Raw genomic sequence first — 20265 nt, 5'->3', positions numbered from 1 at the left:
TTGAATCCGATATCTGAATCTATTCACTAATACTCATACAAACTCTTTCATAGAAGCTAATCCTGTCAGCATTAGCTCTCCTAGTAAAGGGTAGATGATATAACGAAGGCTTATTCTGAAGTAAGGAGTGACAGGGTTCGGCTCTGATTGATGATGATGATACACCACAGGAACTTCTGCTCTCCCTCTATCATCCTCCTTCCATTTAATTCACAGTTTCACACCACATACTCCTCTATGAGACACGGTCCTGATCTGACCTCCTCTGAGATGACAAAAGATTTGGAAGAACCCGGATCAGTTTTATTTCTGTTGCTCTGCTGACCCCTTCTGGCTGTGTGCTGTTACTACAGCACCAGACCTCTTTCCCAGAAGGCTGTTTGATTGTTGTTTCTTTGAAGCTGAATCACACTAGACCTGTGTTCATATTAATGTCTCAATAAACATGCAGTGATTTCACTCCTCTGTTTTTAGTCGGAAGATTAGAGGAGCGTGAAGCCGAGCTGAAGAAAGAATACAATGCCCTGCATCAGAGACACACCGAGGTAAGAGTTCATTAGCATTTGTTTATGCATGTCAAGAATTGCATAAGCAGTTTGTTACGAAGCCAACAACATTTGTAGTATGCAATGCCACGTGCATAGAAAAGACAAGACAAAGTAGAGCAAAGGAAGAATGCAGAGAAGAGAAATTAGTTTTATTTATTTTTATTTATTCAAGTGCAGAGGTTGTGGAGTGTTTAAATACTGAAAGTTTTGTCCTCTACTTCTTCGCCCTGTTTACACATGCAATTAAGATGTGTTTTCCTCGATCTGATCACAGGCGGACAAGAACCAGGTCTGAAACCTTTGAGCTTGTCCACTTTTGACCACTTCAAAAATATGTTTTCTTTTCAGTGGCTTAGTTTTGCATGCGCATAAACAACAGGAGAAACAGAGAAAAACCAAATAAAATGACATGAAAGAATCGAATAAAGTAGAGCTGAAACAACGAATCGATTTAATCGATTAAAATCGATTATTAAAATAGTTGTCAACTAATTTAGTAATCGATTCGTCGCTAAATAAATTTTATTTGCCATAAGCGGCTCACTTCGTGCATATTTCAAATCTGCGGTGACCAAAGTGTGGCAGTAATGAGCCACCGGAGGTTTTACTCAGCCAGTACAGCAGGTGAAGTAGCGAATAGCCAATAGCTGGCCTCGTTTTATGTCACGTGCTTCCCGAACAGCGTCTCTGCAGCATTCAGCGGGAAGTGGGAGTACTTTACTTTGAGCCTTTAAAATGAAGAGTAACCTGTAAACTTTGCACTACTGAACTGTTTAAGGGGCCGTTCACATATCGTGTCTTTTGCGTGCTCAAGTTCGTTATTTCCTATGTAGGCGCGCAGTATGCACGCTCATAATGGAAGCGACGCGGTCGCGACACGCACGCGGTGCGATGCGCCCGTTTTTCCAGGCGCGTCCACACCGCATCCATTTATCCTTTGCTGAAATTTCCGGGTCTTCATGGAGAGGGCACGTCATGGAGAGGGCACGTCATGGAGAGAGCACGTCATGGTTGCTTAGCAAAGGCAGACGCCTCAGGGGCGCTTCTGCCCGAGCGCTTTGGAAAGAAGGAGAAAGCGGCGCGACTAGCGTTTTCCACGCGTTTTTAGGTGCGATATGTGAACGGCCCCTAAGAATTTTATTTGTGCAGATTCTCCAGTACAAGGTTGTTTGCAAATGTTTAGTCGTAAAAGCTGATAACATTGCTTTTTAACAGTTAACATTTAAAGCTTTACAAACATGTTATGTGATCAGTTTGTCGTTTACCAGTTCATAATTCAGACTTGCAGCCTAATTATGACTGAATGAGAGAGGTAAATGTTTGAGTAGATTTAAAATGCACTTCTTTTCTAAGTATTCACTGCTCTTTTTCACACAGCAGGTTTTTTGTGTGTGTCCCAATTTTTTTTTTCTGGACAACCTTCTGATGGATTTTACTTTAAATTGTGAGTTCCATTCAGGTTTCATGCCATTGGCACTTTTTTTCGAAGGATTGTTTACAATTTCACAGCATAAGCTATAAAGCTTTTTCCCAGTAAATAATAAAATACAATGCACTGCAATTTTATTCTGTTTTATCCTTATACTTCGTGAAAATATGTTCTCAAAGATTCCTTAAGCTTTGTTTGGGATGTTAAACTACTTTAGGAGCTCTAAGGACTGCCATGGTGGAAACAATATTTGAAATCTCCTTGTGAATTTTGCTAGAGTATGGGTCAGTGTTTTGATTGCAGAAGAATTCGACAAAGGATTACTAACATAATGAAACAACTCCAGGTATATTTTTGATGAGGATATGACAATGCAAAATGGTTAAAATCTCTTAAAAATCTATGCTGAATGATAAAGACCCTTTATTAATAATTTACTTGGGGAAAAAATGGAAAAAACTAAAATATAAGTACATAAACCGATTAATCGATTAATCGTAAAAATAATCGACAGATTAATCGATTATCAAAATAATCGTTAGTTGCAGCCCTAGAATAAAGAGACATGCACAAAATATGTTTCAGTTGAATAATTAACAAATGAATAAAACAAAAGTCTAAAGTCTTCGTTTTATTTCAGTTTTACGGCCACACCACAAATTTCAGGAAACGGTTTAATTTAAGGAAGGCTGAAAGCAAAATGTTTTTTTTTTTTTTTATACAAATGCATAGTTTCGTTCTCATTGAGAGCATACATAAATAAGCGCGAATAAAATGCCTTTACTCCTATCCTTATGACCAAACATCACAGAATATTTGAGTTTTTCCTGGTGTGATGAGGGAAAATATGCAGATTTGAATGATTTTGTGTTTTATTTTATAACCAGAATGTACCAGAATTTTATCATAACTTTTTCATTATTATTATTTTTTCTTATTCTGTTCTGAATGCCGGTAAAATTTAAAGGATTTGCTGATAAATGACTATTGTTTTTTATTTTTCTCTCTCTCTCTCTCTCAATGCAATTTGGACTGACATGAATTATTTAAAATAATTTTATTCATGCAGTAAACATTAAAAAATCGTTTTGGGGGGGAAAAAACAGTTTAGCTCATCAGTAAAGTATGTGAGTTTACTTCACAATATTAGATCAAAAGATCATAAAAAGCCCCTAAGTATGATAGGACCCCAGGTGTGAAAGAGAACGTGTCTCCCTCGTCTGCTTGTGATCCATTTGACCAAAGCACATCTTAACACCAGGTGTAAACCGGTCCCTTGAGAGAAGCAGAAGTGGTCTGGAAACCGACTTTACATCAATGTGAAGAACCAAAGCCATTAAAGATGCTTTTGCATGTACTCTGTCATCAAATACATCTGTGTGTTTGCATTCACAGATGATCCACAGTTACATGGAGCACTTGGAACGTACCAAATACCAGCAGATGACGGGGGAGACCACAGACACTGCGACTCAGGGCAGACTTAGGTGAGGAGGTTTCTGATCTCATTCACAAAAACTACTGTTTCATCCACCTAGACCGTTTCTGTGTGCATAGCTATAATTAAAGAGCCACACAGATGGGAAATCAAAAATGACCTGTATTACAGTGTATGATGTAGCTGTCCATCAGTGTAAACAATGTGCAAAGTAATTAAACCAAAAAGTACACGATTTATAAAGTTATTGGCTTCTAAAGTAAGGAGTCGACTCTGAATCGCTGAAACGAGTCGTTATAGATTTCAAATCTTTTGCCCATCTCTATGTACGTCACTAGAACACTTTGCATAATAATCTCCGCCTACCTTGGGAGAAACTGACCTCTGACCTGCCCCCCCACACACACACAGACGCTCTGGTTGGTGTGAGAGCATCATGTCGAGGAGACAGTGTGTTTTTAATTGTAAAGGCAAGTTTGTTTTATTTTCACTGCCAAAGAATGAAGATCAGAAGAACCAATGGCTAAAATTCATTTTCACCACAATACCAGAGCAGTACAACAAATCCCTTTTGTTGTGTTCACAACATTTCACTGATGACTGCTTTTCTAATCTCGGTGAGTACAGCGAGATTTTCAAAGCGTTTGGCCATAAAAGAGGGTTCATTACCAACTTTATTTAGAACAACGAGCATCTCAGAATCACAACGCAAAGTATGATTATGAAGTTATGTGTCTGTTTTCTCCCGAGCGTCTTATCAGTATGTGTGCTGTCTGCAGCCTGTCTGCGCTGATCGTCATGTACAAACACGTAATTAAAATGAAGTGTAACTCCGTGAATACTCAACGAAGAGACATGAGAGAGATATCTATAGAAAGTTTGACATGTCTACTTTAAAACTAAACAAGTGCTGCCGAAAACATATATTCTGTGATAAAGTAATCCATATGAAAACAATGCGATGTCTGTTTTTCACGTCTCCCTTCACTATATCTAATGTGACCCCGCCCCCGCGCTGAACGCGCTATTCAGATTCAAACTGAAGCACGCGGCTTGAATACACACACACAGAAGAAAAAGCAGCGAGACTGTTCAAGTTTTTTATTTTACTGTTTGCTTCACGATGAGAGAGGAATGAGACATAATTCACCCCAAACAGATGCTAACACATAGTTTACCGTGGAGGTGTGTGCGGAACAACCAATCAAACCTGACTATGTTAGTTGACCAATCGGAACACAGTATGCTACCGAAAGGTGGGGTTTAAGGAAACTGAATCTTTTGAACAGCTTCGCGCGAACCGTTTGGGGATCTCTGAGAACTGAGGTAATTTTAAAATGATATTTTGACAAAATGACAATGTTTTTTAACCTTGGATGGATTTGAACTTGTTGTACAGGACTTATAAACAGTGATAGGAAGCTTAAAATTTTCATCTTACTGGCTCTTTAATAGTTTTTGCTTTTCTATATAATGCGGCTGTGATTTTTGTACCTTAATAACCCTAGTCCCTCTCATGCATGCACACGAAATCTGTGAGCCTCTCCTAATGTAGGTCAGCAGTTTGTGTGATATGTGGAGGGATTGAGTCAGAGAGAGAATCCTCTGGCAGATGTTAATGAAGACAGAAGCAGTGGGATGCATCGCATCATGGTGACTCTCAAGTGAAGCACGAAAATGAGTATTTCACAGAGGCTTCTTAAACATAACATGACATGGTTTCTACAGGGGTTTCTCTAATCCGTTAATCCTTATAGATTCAAACATTGTTATAATTGGGATCAACCCATAATTGTGTTCCTGTAATATAAAGGGCTGGACTGAAAAATATTAAGTGTGATATAATGACAACATGTTGTATGCAAAATTATATGAATTTATAAAAATATTAAATAAAAGTTTGTAGCCAGTTAAAAAAAATGTTTATTCTGCTCAAAGCTGCATTAATTTAATTTAAAAAAGTAAAATAAATAACATTTATTATTACAATTTAAAATACGTGTTTTCTTAGTCAATATATAGTAAGCTTTAATTTATTTCTGTGATGCTCCGCTGTATTTTCTGCATCATTCCTCCAGTCTTCAGTGTCACATGATCTTCAGAAATCAGAATAATATGCTGATTATTTTAATTAATACATTATAACATTTATCAATTCATTATTACACTACGCATTGTAAATTTAGTAACAGTTATTTACAAGATTTTGCAATGCACATTATGAAATATTTATAATGTATTATATATAAAGGCTATACTGTTTACTGTTTCTTGGAAACTAAACTATGCCATAGAATAATCAAAGTACATTTTCTGACATTAGAAAGACTGATAAAATGGTAATTGTCAAATTGAGTAAATATTAGCTTTTCTTGTCCATGTTATTAGCCATGTTACAGATGTTGTGAGAATCATGTGTTGCTTGTGAAGGACATGTCTGTCGGTTTATAGATGGATTTATTCGGAGAGGCCATCAGCTGAGAGGATTATGGGATTATTTAAAAACATGATCAAATCAAAGCGTTTAGAAAAATCAGCTGTGTGTTGATGTAAGAAGTCAGTCCTCTCACAATTCAAGCTGATTTTTTTACACTGATCCTAGTTTTATTGTACAAAGAATTATTTTAATTTCAGCCTTAACTTTTAAGAACAGTTCGTTTTATATTGAAGCCCGTTTCTTCCACTGATTAAAAAAAAAAAAAAAAAAAAGGTAATTTTTTTTCATAATACTAATATCTGGTTTCTGTTATGCATTTCTTAGAAAAGATGTCAGAATCATCATATATAACAAGGCAATTTGCCTTGTTTTATATTTTATTCATAAAGTCTAGGGCTGTGAGTCTTTGGACACACTTCGCTTGGATTCACGATTTGTAGGTTTTCGATTCAAGAATGATTTTTGGAAATTAAATTTGATTTGATTCACAATTAAATTAAATTCGATTATAACTATTGGATTCTGCATTATTTAAGTGCATTCACAGGATTACCGTATTTTTCGGACTATAAGTCGCACCTGAGTATAAGTCACATCAGTCCAAAAATACGTCATGATGAGGAAAAAAAACATATGTAAGTCGCACTGGACTATAAGTTGCATTTATTTAGAACCAAGAACCAAGAGAAAACATTACCATCTCCAGCCACGAGAGGGCGCTCGATGTGTTCAGTGTAGACTACAGGAGAACTGAGCAACATAGAGCGCCCTCTGGCGGCTGGAGATGGTAATGTTTTCTCTTGGTTCATGTCAAATTCATTTTGATAAATGAGTCGCAGGACCAGCCAAACTATAAAAAAAAAAAGTTGACTTATATGCCGGAAAATACAGTATTTCAATGTTTTCTCTAAATTCTATAAATGCTTAGTCAGGAGGCAAATTACACAGCAGCCGTTATGGTTACAGAACTATAGGTTAGAAAAAAAACGAGAAAAAAAAAAACTTTTTGTCCATTGTTAGATGCTATTTTAATGATGCTATGGCATGACATAACTTGTGTAAAAAAATATTTCAGAAGTGACAGAAATATCAAATACAATAATTGTATTTGTATTATAAATCTATATACATCTGGTTCAACAACATTTTATAAACACATTTGTTATTCAATGGAACTGTAGGCCGCCTCTCCCCGGTGGGCTGTAGCGGTATTGCAGGGGGTAGTATTATAATATAAAAATAATTAAAATATTCTAATTGTTATGAAATGAGCCAGAGACAGAAGCGTTTGTAAATCTCTGCATCATAACCAATGACACGCATGATGCTGTTGAGCTAATGAATGCAGTGACCAATCAGAGGTGTTCAGATGAGTCATCACTAAAATGCCGGTGTTTTCTTCACTCGCTTGCTGACTGAAATAATCTTTCTGGCGAATTCCCTCATCAGAAACAACAAAGTCCAAATAAGTGTACGAAAAATGTAATTTGCATTAAATATAATCTCAGTCCTATTAAATATGTTATGGCATGTAACCCATATCTGTTAAGTAAACAGACAGGTTTTTAATGCATATTACATTACAGACCATAATCTATAAAGGTGAGAATTAAGATGTTTCATGATAATTCAGTTTGAAAAAAATAAATGAATAACTCATGCCCCCTCAAAAAAAATGAGTGCATGACACCCCTGAAAAAGACAATCTGTTTATTAAATTATATCTAATATACAAATATATCTATGTACTATTAATCTATATTTTTAAGAGTAGTAATTTAATGTGTATATATTTTGAAAGCATTGAACTGTGATAAATCGCGAATCTTTCGGTTCTTAGCTTATTAAATCAAATACTGTCCGAAAACAGCTAGTCATGATTCAAAAATCACGTTTCAAGATTGCTGCATATGCATCATCAGGGTTTATAATGAATGCATCGATAAAACAAGTGAATCGTTACACCCCTAATGAAGTCGCAATTGTGAGAAATAATTGCATGCTTATAATAATAACAAGTTTATATCTCGCAATTCTGGCTTTATCTCTTATGATTGCACGTTTATATCTCCCAATTCAGATTTTATCCCTCGCAATGTGACTTTATCCAGAATCCTCTCTTCTTTACTTGTAATTGCAACTTGCAAGATTAAATTTTTTTGTTGTTGTTGTTGGTAGAAACGGGCTTCCATAGTTTTATACTCAGTGGTGATAACCAGAAAACCCTTGCTATATTTAATATGCATAATGCCAGAAAACAAGTTTCACTTTGTCCAATTTAACACTTCATAAATACAGTACATCACTTCATCAGGGATTGATTCACCTCTTGTTTGTTAGCAGGTGGCTTGGGCTTTTGTGCTCTCTGGAGACGAGCTAGAGTATGTTTGTTATTCTCTCTGATCTGCATATACGCATCTATTCCCACAACCAATCATCTGTGGGATAGAAGCCGGAAAACACATACAGAATCAGTGCGTAAGAGCTGTTCATTAGGCAACAGAGGAGTGCGTGAGCAGCACACAAGGAAAGACAGCTGCTGCAAAGCCGCTCGTGTGTGTGTGTGTGTGTGTGTGTGTGCGCTGGAGTGGATGATGTCACAGCAGTGAGAGGCTGCAGAGCCGCAGTCACACACACACACACACGATCGCTGTTCCTCGCACTGCTGTGCCGGTGTTGATGGGATTGTTTTCGTGTTTCGGGGGGCGGCGGGCGGCCCATAGCGCGTGCCGACAGACATGAGTCCGGGATGCATGCTGCTGTTTGTTTTTGGCTTCGTGGGGGGAGCGGTGGTCATCAACTCTGCCATCCTGGTCTCTCTCTCCGTTCTGCTGCTGGTGCATTATTCTGTCTCTAACGGCCTGCCCGCCATCACACACTCCCTGCCCCGCATCAGCAGGTACGCAGCGACCGCATGTGTGTGTGTGAGGATGAAAGCCTGGTTTTCTTTTTCATATCCTCTTTATATTAAGCTTCTGTTTTCCCTGCGATTCTGTCAGTCTGTGTTTGTATGTCACTGCATTGCTTGTTCATCATGTGTTTGAGTCTAGTCGAGAGAATGTAGTAAACAAGTGTGGATCAAGCGCAGATGAAACGGCAGAGACACAGTTAATTTCTCTTGTCAATACAGTGCAGGGTTCTGTCTCCGTCAGAGAAATGCGTCTCATTGTTTATTCAGTGTGGCTTCGCTTTGATCTGTACTTTCTTAGTTCTTTAGTGCGCTAGAGTTCAGCTGCAATTGAACACCTGATATTGTTTGCTGCTTTGAAGATCTTTCTGTCGATTGTTTGGAGATGTCGTGCGGGTTTGATGTTTGTAGTGTCGTGTTCGGGTGATTTGAAATGGTAAAACACGTACACATTGTAACCTGAGCTTTAATATTTAAAATATACAAATTGCATTTGGATAAAGATAATGAGGCCTACACTACTGTCAGATACATATATTGTATAATCATCAAGGACACATAAATTTAATCAAAAGTGACGATAAAGAAATGTATAATGTTACTTAAGATTTCTATTTCAAAGAAAAGCTGTTCTTTTGAAAATTCTCTAAATCAAAGAATCCTGAAAATTAAAATGTATCATGGTACAATGTATCAATATTTTTCAAAAATATCGTGCAGCGACTGTTTCAACATTAATAATGATCAGAAATGTTTCTTGAATCATCAGAATGATTTCTGAAGATCATGTGACACTGAAGACTGGAGGAGTGATGCTGAAAATACAGCGGAGCATCACAGAAATAACAATATATTCAATATATTTTACTGTATTTCTGGTCAAATAAATGCATTCCTGGTGAGCAGAAGAGACGTCCTCATCAAAAACTTTTAAACTATTGTGTATTTTAACATCATTAAAATGACTTTGAGGTCAAACTGTGCTTAATTTATCATGACAGTGTCACAAAAGTTTAAATAAGTTTCTAAAGTAGACTTTATTTTATTATTCTAATATTTATTGTCGGGGTTATTCTGTAAAGTTGACAAGTTTTCTTGTCATGAGCAAAGCTAAAGAATGTTAAATATAATTTGTATAATAAAAAATGGATAACAATTTGATTTAGTATTCAACAAATACCCATCTCTGACTGTGATATGCTAACATAACTTTTGCAAGTGATTTTGATCGTTTAGAAAGCCTGCTTTGGTTCATCGTGAGAAATGAAATCGTTGTTTTCTGTGTTTTGATAAAAGGGAAACTCTTCTTGCTTCTGAACCAATCAAAGATTTATATTTTTTCCATCTAGCTTTTGTATAATTTAGTTGCAGATAACTGGACTTTGGCTTGCTGTTTCAGTGCAAATATCATATTAGTTGCTTTTGACCAGTTTCTTCCTGCTTCTGCTTTTATAAATGATCTGAAAAAGAAACTTGCCTGTGCTGCGATAGCTCTTAATGAATTGAACTTCGGACAGCTCAACCTTTATTGCATGACATATGTGACCACGTGTCCTCTGACGTGTGTGATTACGCAAGGTTTTGCTTTCAGCATGAGTATTGATGTGCTTTCATTGACTCCCTTTTATTTTCACTGAGGTGCACTCGACTTCTGGGACACTGAGACACAGCACGTCTGATTAGTTGCGTTGTCGCAGAGTTTTGTGGTAGTAGCTGAATTGACACTTCCTCAAATTTGGTTCTTGTTTTAACTTGTAGTTTACTTTTTCCTTGCTGTACTGTTCAGGCTGAATAGAGTGAATCCTGCTCATGTGAGCAGATCCGCTCTGAATGTGCAGTCAGCAGGTTCAGGCTCTGAATGCAGCTCTATGGCAACCCACTACAGGAAGACAGACGGAGAATACAAAAGAAAAGTCCCATTAATCAAACGCTCCTCTGCTCTCCTAGAGGAGCTGAGGCACATACTTCATGCACCTAAATCTAAAAACCTCAAAATATGCATGTATGTTTGCTTGTCACTGGTCCAAAGGCCTTGGAAACCACTTAAAACACCTTATGAAGTACTGGGAGTTTATCTAAAAATAACTGTTAAATTTCAGTGAAACCAATGCCATATGGTTTCATTTCCACCCTAAACTTCATATTAAATGGTTGAGAAACGTACTCCATTCATATCTGGATAAATGTGAATAAAAGACATTTATGTAATCTATAATGGTTACTCATCATTGCTATTGCTCATATTCCTTACACCCAAAACAGATAAAAAAAAACATATCATAGACTTGCATTGGTATGTGATAGGATCAGAATGTCATAGACTTCGCTTTTTTGACTTTTCAACACCCTGCTTAGCTCGCCAAACTCCATAGAAACTCCTTTAAACTCCTTACTTGGAAATTTGTCAGTGCAATTGTAGTGGTACCATCATAGTGAATCTTTAGTCAGCAACACTCACATTTCAATGAAAAGAAAGAAAATGGAATAAATATCTAGTTTAAGCCAATGTAATTCTTATTTTGGTAGCAGTATAAGTGTCATTTCTACTGAATACTTGATATGAGCTGCTGCGAAAAATGCTCTGTTGATATTTGATTACAAGGCATTATGTAATCCATAAGGTTTCTTGCTTAAGTGTCCAGTCGTATGTTTTGTGTGTATTCAGGAAGGAGCGTCCTGTCTCTATGGGTATCTTTTCATTGCCGGGAAGTGATGTGAAGACTCCTGATCTGCACCGGGAAGCTGTGGAGGCTCCAGGAACGGACACATGGAGATATAACAATCTCAGCCACCCACGCTCCAACACCAGCCTTAAGGTGAGAAACAAACCGTTTTGCTGATTATTTACTTGTATTACATCCCTGTGTATCCCTTTATATAACCACAGTTAAAACTGTTTTGTATCTAGATCTACATTTAGTATAAATGCACAAATACTACAACTTAATCACACACACAAAAAAAAGTTATTATATTCCATTACACCTTTAATATATTAATAACATGTCTACATTAATAATATAGAAAATCCCAAATTTCTGACATAGCTCAATTATGGCAAAAATCATAATCACAATTATTTTGGTCAATATTGTAATTGCGATTATTTAACACTTAAAGATTTAAAAGATATAAGTGAGATATGTTAAACAAACAAAAAAAGTCCTCAAAATTAATGAAAATAATTCAACTGTCAGTAATCCAAAAAAAAAATAAATAAATAAAAAAGCAAAGGGCAAATGCAAAAAAATAAAAAGATACAAATGAAACAAACTAGACTTAAAATAACGTTACAGCACAAAGTATTCAGTTAACAGAAATTAATAATAAAATAATTAATTAATAAAAAGCATATATAGTCTTCATTGTAAGAATTAAACTTTTTTTGTTTCTTAATAAAGCTTTAATGGAGAGCAGCATGTGATTTTGTCATGAGCTGCATGGATCCGATTTACCGTAACACACGTATTTTCTTTCTCAGCTGTTTGTGTTAATTTATTACATGAAATGAATAATCACTAAGCACTACATTCAACACACATTCAATAAGAGGTTTCTTAATAAGCATTCAGTATTTTAGTTTTTTTTTATTTGTTTTTAAATAAAAAAAACTGGTCTTTACCAGTGAGACTAAATTAAAAGTATGCTATATAAATACATAATACCAAAATGTTAAAATCAAATAATGTTGGTGCTAATAAAACAGAAGAGTTTCATTCATCCAATAAAAAAAAAAAAATGTGGGTAATGATTTTTTTTTTACTTGAGCCAAAGCAAAATAAATAACTTATTGTCTCAGGTAAAAAAATGTAGATTTGAATCATTACCCTACATTTTTTTTAATTGGATTTTTAAATAAAATTAAGTCTATGTAATTTTAAGGTAAAATAAAAATAATCATCCTAATGCAGAGCTGACGTTTACTTCTGGCTTTTCAAACATGTATGCAAGTTCTAATTTACAAAAAAAAAAAACATTTCAGTTTTGTCACAGTTTAGTCGGTTTCGTTTCTCATCCAACACGTGAGAAGTTGATCTGAACATCTCTTCACGGTCTACTCGTGTTCAGGGCGCTGACCGGTACATTATACGCTCGCGCAGCTTTAGTGCGTACAGAAAAGGGGATACTATTTGTGCGCCAGTGCACCAACGTCTGATCGCTTCCTGCGATCTGTGCCTCAGACATGTAGCTCTGCACTTCCAGTACTGATCGGCTGACCGTGTCCTGCGCACAGATTTCGAAATACTTCCACACAAATGACATAGCGAACGATTACAATGTAGTCTGTGCACGCGAGGAAAAATCGGCCGAAAAAAGAACAAAAAACAGTTCCGATTTATGGTCGGTCAACAGGTGCATCCCTAGTCACGTTGATTTACTCATTTGCACTTGAAATTGGGCTTTTATGAATGAACAAAAGAGCACCGCTGGAAAAGAGATGAAGTGGGGTGCAATTCTGTCATATCACATTTATTGTCTTTTCATAATCGTTGGAGGCTGAAATCAAAACAACTGTATTTTGATTAATTGCAGCCCTAATGATAATTAATATGGCTGTGATTCTTTGGGTAGGCTACGATTCGATTCACGATTCATAGATTTTCAATTGAAATTCTTGGCGATTCGTGGTTAAAAAAAATCACATTTTAAGATCGATGCACATGCATCGTCAGGGTTTGTATTTGATGCAACGATAAAACAAGTGAATAGTTACACCCCTAATAATTACAGTTACCGTTTTATTGCACAGTCCTATATATATATATATATATATATATATATATATATATATATATATATATATATATATATATATATATATATATATATATATATATATATATATATATGTATATGTGTATATATATGTATATGTGTATATATATATATATATATATATATATATATATATATATATATATATATATATATATATATTCAAATTAATGGATGATAAATCAAATCAAGAGTTTGTGAATCGCATTGAGTTTTAAAAGGTGTGCCAATTCTCATCCCCACTAGTGAATCATCAAGTTGTCATCATCAGTGCTTTTCTGTAGACAACAGCACCCAGAGCAAACCGTTATCTGCTTCCCAGAAACTGAACATGGGTTTAGGGGAATTAAAAGGGATGACGACACTGTTAGTTTGTATTGAGAGAGTTCCCTCCTCTGAATGGATCTGCGCAGAACATATGTTTAAGAAGCCTGAGTGGCACTGCCAGTGGGAAGGAAGCTCGTTGTGTGGACCTGCTGTGCCATGCATGCTTAAACAGAGCCCTAACAGAGCCAAGAGCCAGACACACAGGCCAGGGCTGATCCTGGCTCAGTTCTCAGCATTACAAAACATCCTCTTTTTCCTGCTCGGGAACCTTCCATCTCCCTTAGAGATACATGCACTAGGCCCCTTCATACATATTCATGTTAATGAAGTAATCGTTTGCCATCAATCTCTTCCTGCCGTGTTAATGTTCACAAACCAAACGCTCGACTCGTGTGCTCCCTAACTGGGTAGTTCTCACCAAAAAGATTTTGAGGAACACATGTTGAAGTTATAGCATCTGCCATTGAGAAAAAAAACCCCATCTTGACCCACCACCAGACTGATCTGAATCCTTTCCTCTTCCCTGATTCACATTGATTTCGTCAGCACTGATGGCAGTGTCAATCTCTCACGTCTTAGATTAGACTGACCTTGAAGCAGGTCTCGATGTTGAGCCTGATGCAGGAGTTTCTGAAGGATGACGGTCATATTTCAGCTCAGCAGAAGAGTGCTTACACTGCTGGAGTCCGATGGTGTGTGATGTCTGATGTGTCCGCCTTCAGAAATCCTTGTTTACTTCTGTACCACCTCATTTTATTCTCCCCCATAATGAAGATTTCATTATTTTACTCTTTAAACAACTTCTTTACTGTTCCATATTTTTTATATCTACCAAGCGCATATCGCGCGCACAAATGTTTTTGTTTGTATGCATTCTTGACTGTGCTTTTTCTGTTACGATTTGATCTACTTACATTTCTATTTTCATCTTGAATGATACAAGAAAATTATTTATTTTGTGTTTATGCATGACATCCAGAAGATATAACCGACATTTAAGCCACACATTAATATTTTTAGTTCATTCCCTCATTTTTTTTTTATATATAAAATCAATGTCAATTTTTTATAATTGTTTTTTTTTTTTTTTTACAATGTCAAAGAAAAGTGCAGAGCCTTGTTTAGTGTGTGTGTGTGTGTGTGTGTGTGTGTGTGTGTGTGTCGCAGAGCTGTAGGTGCTACACCCAGACAGAAACAGCCCATCATTTGGCAGCTTATCGGTTTATGAATAATATTATCATTTCTAACTTCATCTTGACTCGCTGATGCATTCATCAGCCTCATGTCAAAAAGTTGTGAACGCTTTTTTTAATGCATAGTCATTGGACTTCTGAAAGTCACAGTACCTGTACATCAAGCTCTGTTATTTCAAAAGGTCAATGAATATTTGATTTCTCATTAAAAGACCCCATCAAGGCCACTGGTGAGTCATCTGAGCTTTAAAAGCACAAAGCCTCCATCAGACTCTTACTGTGGACTGATACAGACGGCCTTTGTGTGCTCAGTGACTCTGCATTTCTCTCCATATCATCCCCCAGAGTCTCAGCGCTGCTGCTTCTGAGAAAGATGAGAAACTAGGCCATGACTAGCTGTCAGCCTCTCCTCAGGTTAAACCGCTCTGAGCTGCCACGTTGAGAGAAAGTGGGCACATGCTGCCTTGGAAACCCGAGAGAGTATGGGAGCATCCTGCAGCCAGGGTTTTGTGTGTGTGTGTGTGTGTGCACTTGTGCTTTTGTTGGCTTGTGCGCATATGTCAGAGAGAAGAAAGAGCGCTTTGAAGCTTGTGCGTTCCAGACAGGAGTGTAAAACCTATTATCGGTTCCTGCCGCTCCCCGTGGATTAGTTGTACGTCCATAACCGATTGATTTTAATGAGAGCTTTGGTTCTTTTTATAGAGCCCAGTCACCAGGTGTAGTGCTGTTTGAAAAGTCACATTAATAAAACATCTCATTATCTGAAGAGCTCGAAAACTGGCATCACAACTGGTCTTTCTTCGGTGTAGACAAACACACAAAACAAGAAATGTAAACCAATCACGTTTTTACTCATGCATCTTCTGATATTCTTTACCAAAAAGTAGGGATGCACCGAAATGAAAATTCTTGGCCGAAACCGAAAACCGAAAAAGAGAAAACCAAGGCCGAAAACCGAAACCGAAACACCGAAAGAAATTATGCCAATTATTAGTACCATTGCATGTATTGCTATGACCGTGTACTAACTTTACTAAAATTAAGACATTGCAATTGCATAAACTAATATTAAAGTTTCAAAGATAATTACAATTACATAACTTATTTAAAAAAAAAACATAAAAATACATAATTACAAATGATGCAAATATTTATTAAGCACAATGCAACAATGCACAGTATAAAATAAAATTCAAACTAAAAATGTATCCCACTCATGTGTATATTAAATAATAATGTACTGGCCTGCAGAAACGTTTTAAAATGAACAGTTCTCTCATAAAAACAAAGTGCATTTAGGTGAAGTGCATTTGAAATTTTTCTATGTAGGACTAGAAAGTGCATTACTTCTCCAGTTGGCAAGACTGTTATCACTTCTGGGGATGGGGACTTCGGAGAGATAACCATCTAGCTGTTGAGCAGTTGAGCTTGTCAGCTGCCTGACATTTGAGACATATTTGAGAGAGTGTATTTAAATAGGGCCAGGGCATAAATAAACATTTTTATCAATTTAAAGCAGAAATCTAGCAGAAAATCTAGCATAAATATGGCTACAATCTGATATTATGTATGTATATATGTTTGTGTGTGTGTGTGTGTGTGTATATATTATATATAGTAGCCTAAGATCAAAATAGCCAACGTATTATTATTATTTGAGGCACTTTCTTGCAGAATTCCACTGAACATATCAGACAACGATGGTGCATGCCACTCATGTGGTGCAGAGACCAGTCTTTTCTGCGCTCTGATCTGTCTCCTGCGCTTGGCGCTTCTCCGTCTCCACGCGGGTTCTCCGCATCCAGCGCGGCCTGGATCATTTCTCGTGCGCGCTGCCTTATTTCCGCACACAAGTAATGGTCTTTATAACGCGGATCAAGCACATTCGCGATGAAGTGCAGAGGATCCGAAAAGATCTCAGTGAGACGTGTGCTAACAGACTCTATAAGACTGTACTTTTCTTTGTTTTTACTTCGTGGTCCGTCTTAATCTCTTTGTTAGGAGACGTTTTAGTGCTGCGAATAAAGGAATAAGAAGAGAATGTTCTCACTGGTGTGAAGTGAATGTCGCGTGGAGCTCGTGGTCTGCGCTATGCAGGTGCACGTGCAGGTCGCGGTTTCTGTTTGCGTCATCACAACATTTCGGCCGTGTTGTTTCGGTGATAAAAGTCTATTGTCCGAAAACCGAAAAGGCCATTTTCGGCCGAAAATTTTCGGTGGCCGAAATTTCAGTGCATCCCTACCAAAAAGTAAGACCTTCGGAGTATGTGAGCGTTCGGGCTCATTGGGAAAAATGCAAAAAACTTACATATACATAAAATTCACCACAGTTTCTTGCTGAAATGAACACGAGTTTCAGTAAAACACCACAAACTTTTATTCCTTTTCACACAAATTATGATTAAAGTGGCAGATTATTGATAAATAAAGACTTATTTTTGCATGGTTCCTTGCGCAGTACTATACTATGATCTCAAAACACTTTTATTGTAGTGCATGATTTGTAAACTAGTACATTTTGATATTTGTATGTCATAACCCACTTCATATGTTTGTCTTTTCTGACCCAGTATTAACTGGCTTGGTAGCGCACCCAGTACAACATTTACAACAATTCACTTAAGTGAAGCGCTCTGGTACGAGTTCATTAAAACACAAACAAGAGATCAAATGACATGATTGAGTTAGCGATTGTGTTTTTAGCTCGGATTTGCTAGTGTAATAACATTATTGGGTTTGTCTGTTGGGGTCAGGTTAGGGTTCAAAATGTGATACAGCATTAACCTTTTAGTGCTTTTCATTTCCGAACATTCGTGATATGTACAACAACCACCATAAAACCAATCTGAAGTCTGTGGGGTATATTTGTAGCAATAGCCAAAAATACATTGTATGGGTCAAAATGATCCATTTTTCTTTTATGCCAGAAATCATTAGGATATTAAGTAAAGATCATGTTCCATGAAGATATTTTGTGAATTTCCTACTCTAAATATATAAAAGCTTAATTTTTGTTTAGTAATATGTAATGCTAAGAATTCATTTGGACAACTTTAAAGATCATTTTCTCAATATTTAGATTTGTTTGCACCCTCAGATTCCAGATTTTTAAATAGTTGCATCTCATCCAAATATTGTCCGATCATAACAAACCACACATCAATTTAGAGACTGACATACAAGACTGGTTTTGTGGTCCAGGGTCACATTTTTATCGCCAAGCATTGGACTTCTGTCTTTTTAAAGAGTATCTTCGCTGATTATCCGGTTTGACTCGGAAATGCATCACATTATGGAAATTAAAATGGGTTCCCATTGTCATTTCATGTTGATTTTAAAGCTTTAGCTCAATTTGGCTCCACCATAAAATACAGTTTCCTATAAACTGTCATGATTTTTGATTGACCGCAGGAGACAGATTATATGTAATCCTGTCCTGCAGTTCATTTTTCTGTAGCTACAGCTTAATCTGGATTTGACAAGCAGACTCCTAATGCTTTTTGGGCAAGGTCTGGCCTGATTTTCTTTTTATATAATGCTAATGCAGTTCCCATCAGCCACCGTAAACCGAAACGAGAGGCAGTGTTGCTTACTGTACGTTTCTCTCTGGGCAGCTGGAGGCGAATGAATCCCTCAGGAGAGGGGATGGTAAGAGTTCACAGGAGAATTTGGAAACCCAGTGGAGCGACTCCAGTAAGGTAGTCCCGTCTGCTAGTCCTGCCATAACCTCAATGGATCCGCAGCGGAGCGTAGTGTGTAGTGTGCTCTGTTTGGCTCGTCTCCACACCCCTTACTGATTTTGGATCGATAGTGAAAAGTGCATTCATAATCCACACACTGCTGCCTGCAACCACATACTAACACTTAAACAACACATAGGCAACTCATAGGAGTGAGTACTGAATAAAATGATCTTTGAGTTAAACTGTGGTTTTGGTCAGCATTTGTGTGGTTGATGTGATTGCTTGCAGTTTTCAATGTGGTCACAAGAATATTCCCGGTTATTTCTGACTTCTTAAAATAGCAACAGTGTAAACCATCTTTACGGTGCTTTTGTATCCTTTATGAAGCTTGAGATGTCTTTATTTGAAGCTTAGTCTTTATACATGTTATTGGCGGGAAAAAAAGGGCCAGTGAATAATAACCTGGAATATTTAAGTTTATTTATAATGCCACTAAACCATGTGTGTTTTGTGTGTCAGTGTTCCCACTCAAATTCTGTATTGAGTCATGATTCATATTAGTAAAAGCTCAAGTAAATGTTTAAAATGTACTCTTAAAAATCATATATTTTGTGTGCTGCTTTTACTCTCTGATCATCAGTTTTTAATGTTTTTGAAAGAAGTCTGCTCTCTTCTGCTCTCCAAGGATGCATTTATTTGATCAAAATACAGTAAAAACAGTGAAATATTATTTATAATATTATTACAATTGAGCTGTTTTCGGTATGTAATTGAAGACTGGAGGAAAGATGCTGAAAATACAGCTTTGATCAAAGCAATCAGTGTCACATGATCTTCAGAAATCAGAATAATATGATGATTTACTGCTCGAGAAACATTTCTGATTATATAAGTGTTAAAAAAAAGTTTTATATATACATATCTTTACTGACAATCCTGAACAACTTAATGCATCCTTGATGAGAATAAAACTGTATTTTTTTAAAAAACCCATAGTATCCTAATCTAAGCTTCTAGTATGCAAGTGAAGATTGCTTGCCTTTGCTTTATACTTGTATGATCAGGGTTATCTGAATTACTTAAAGCCAGTTATCAATCTTTCTAAATGAATCTGCATGCAGCATGTCAGTCCTCATCTCAGGACGAGAGCATGGTGTGCAGAGCACGAGGTGATGATGTTGTGTTAGTCTTTATGATTAATGTGGACCGTCTCATTTAGCACATAAGTGCGATCGATGACTGTTAATTCATAAATACTTGATATGACTCGGTGTGTATTTCTTCTGCTGCTGGTAATGCTTCAAGGGGTTTGTTTTCAGGATGAACTTTCTGATGCCGGAAGAGGAGAGTCCAAATCCATCACGCCAACGTCTGCAGCGACACCAGACGTATCGATGGACATGCCACGGACCGAGGAGACCGAGGGATTGGACAGGAACCTGGAGTCGAAACCAGACAGCAGTAAGATCATCAGCGTACAGGAATCTTTAGATGACTAATGATGTCAAATACTAATGCAGTTCGTCT

The 20265-nt window shown here is 36.8% G+C and overlaps 1 protein-coding gene across 3 annotated transcripts in view; it reads left to right on the top strand.

Moving 5' to 3' along the window:
- spag9b (sperm associated antigen 9b) overlaps nt 1–20265 on the top strand; it is a 52605-nt gene that overhangs the window by 13999 nt on the left and 18341 nt on the right. Inside the window, exons 3-7 of one of the 3 annotated variants that reach the window (XM_052570317.1) lie at nt 475–545; nt 3373–3464; nt 11426–11576; nt 18670–18753; nt 20058–20199. In XM_052570317.1, coding sequence (XP_052426277.1) covers nt 475–545; nt 3373–3464; nt 11426–11576; nt 18670–18753; nt 20058–20199 — 540 coding nt within the window. Of the gene's footprint in view, nt 1–474; nt 546–3372; nt 3465–8470; nt 8752–11425; nt 11577–18669; nt 18754–20057; nt 20200–20265 lie in introns of those variants that run through there. The other 2 variants (XM_052570318.1, XM_052570319.1) reach the window with 2 other exon arrangements.

This window comes from Carassius gibelio, chromosome B12, assembly GCF_023724105.1.
Source record: "Carassius gibelio isolate Cgi1373 ecotype wild population from Czech Republic chromosome B12, carGib1.2-hapl.c, whole genome shotgun sequence".
NCBI classification, from domain to species: domain Eukaryota; kingdom Metazoa; phylum Chordata; class Actinopteri; order Cypriniformes; family Cyprinidae; genus Carassius; species Carassius gibelio.
Note: the sequence above shows the minus strand (reverse complement) of the source record. Positions and strands in the feature narration are given on the sequence as shown.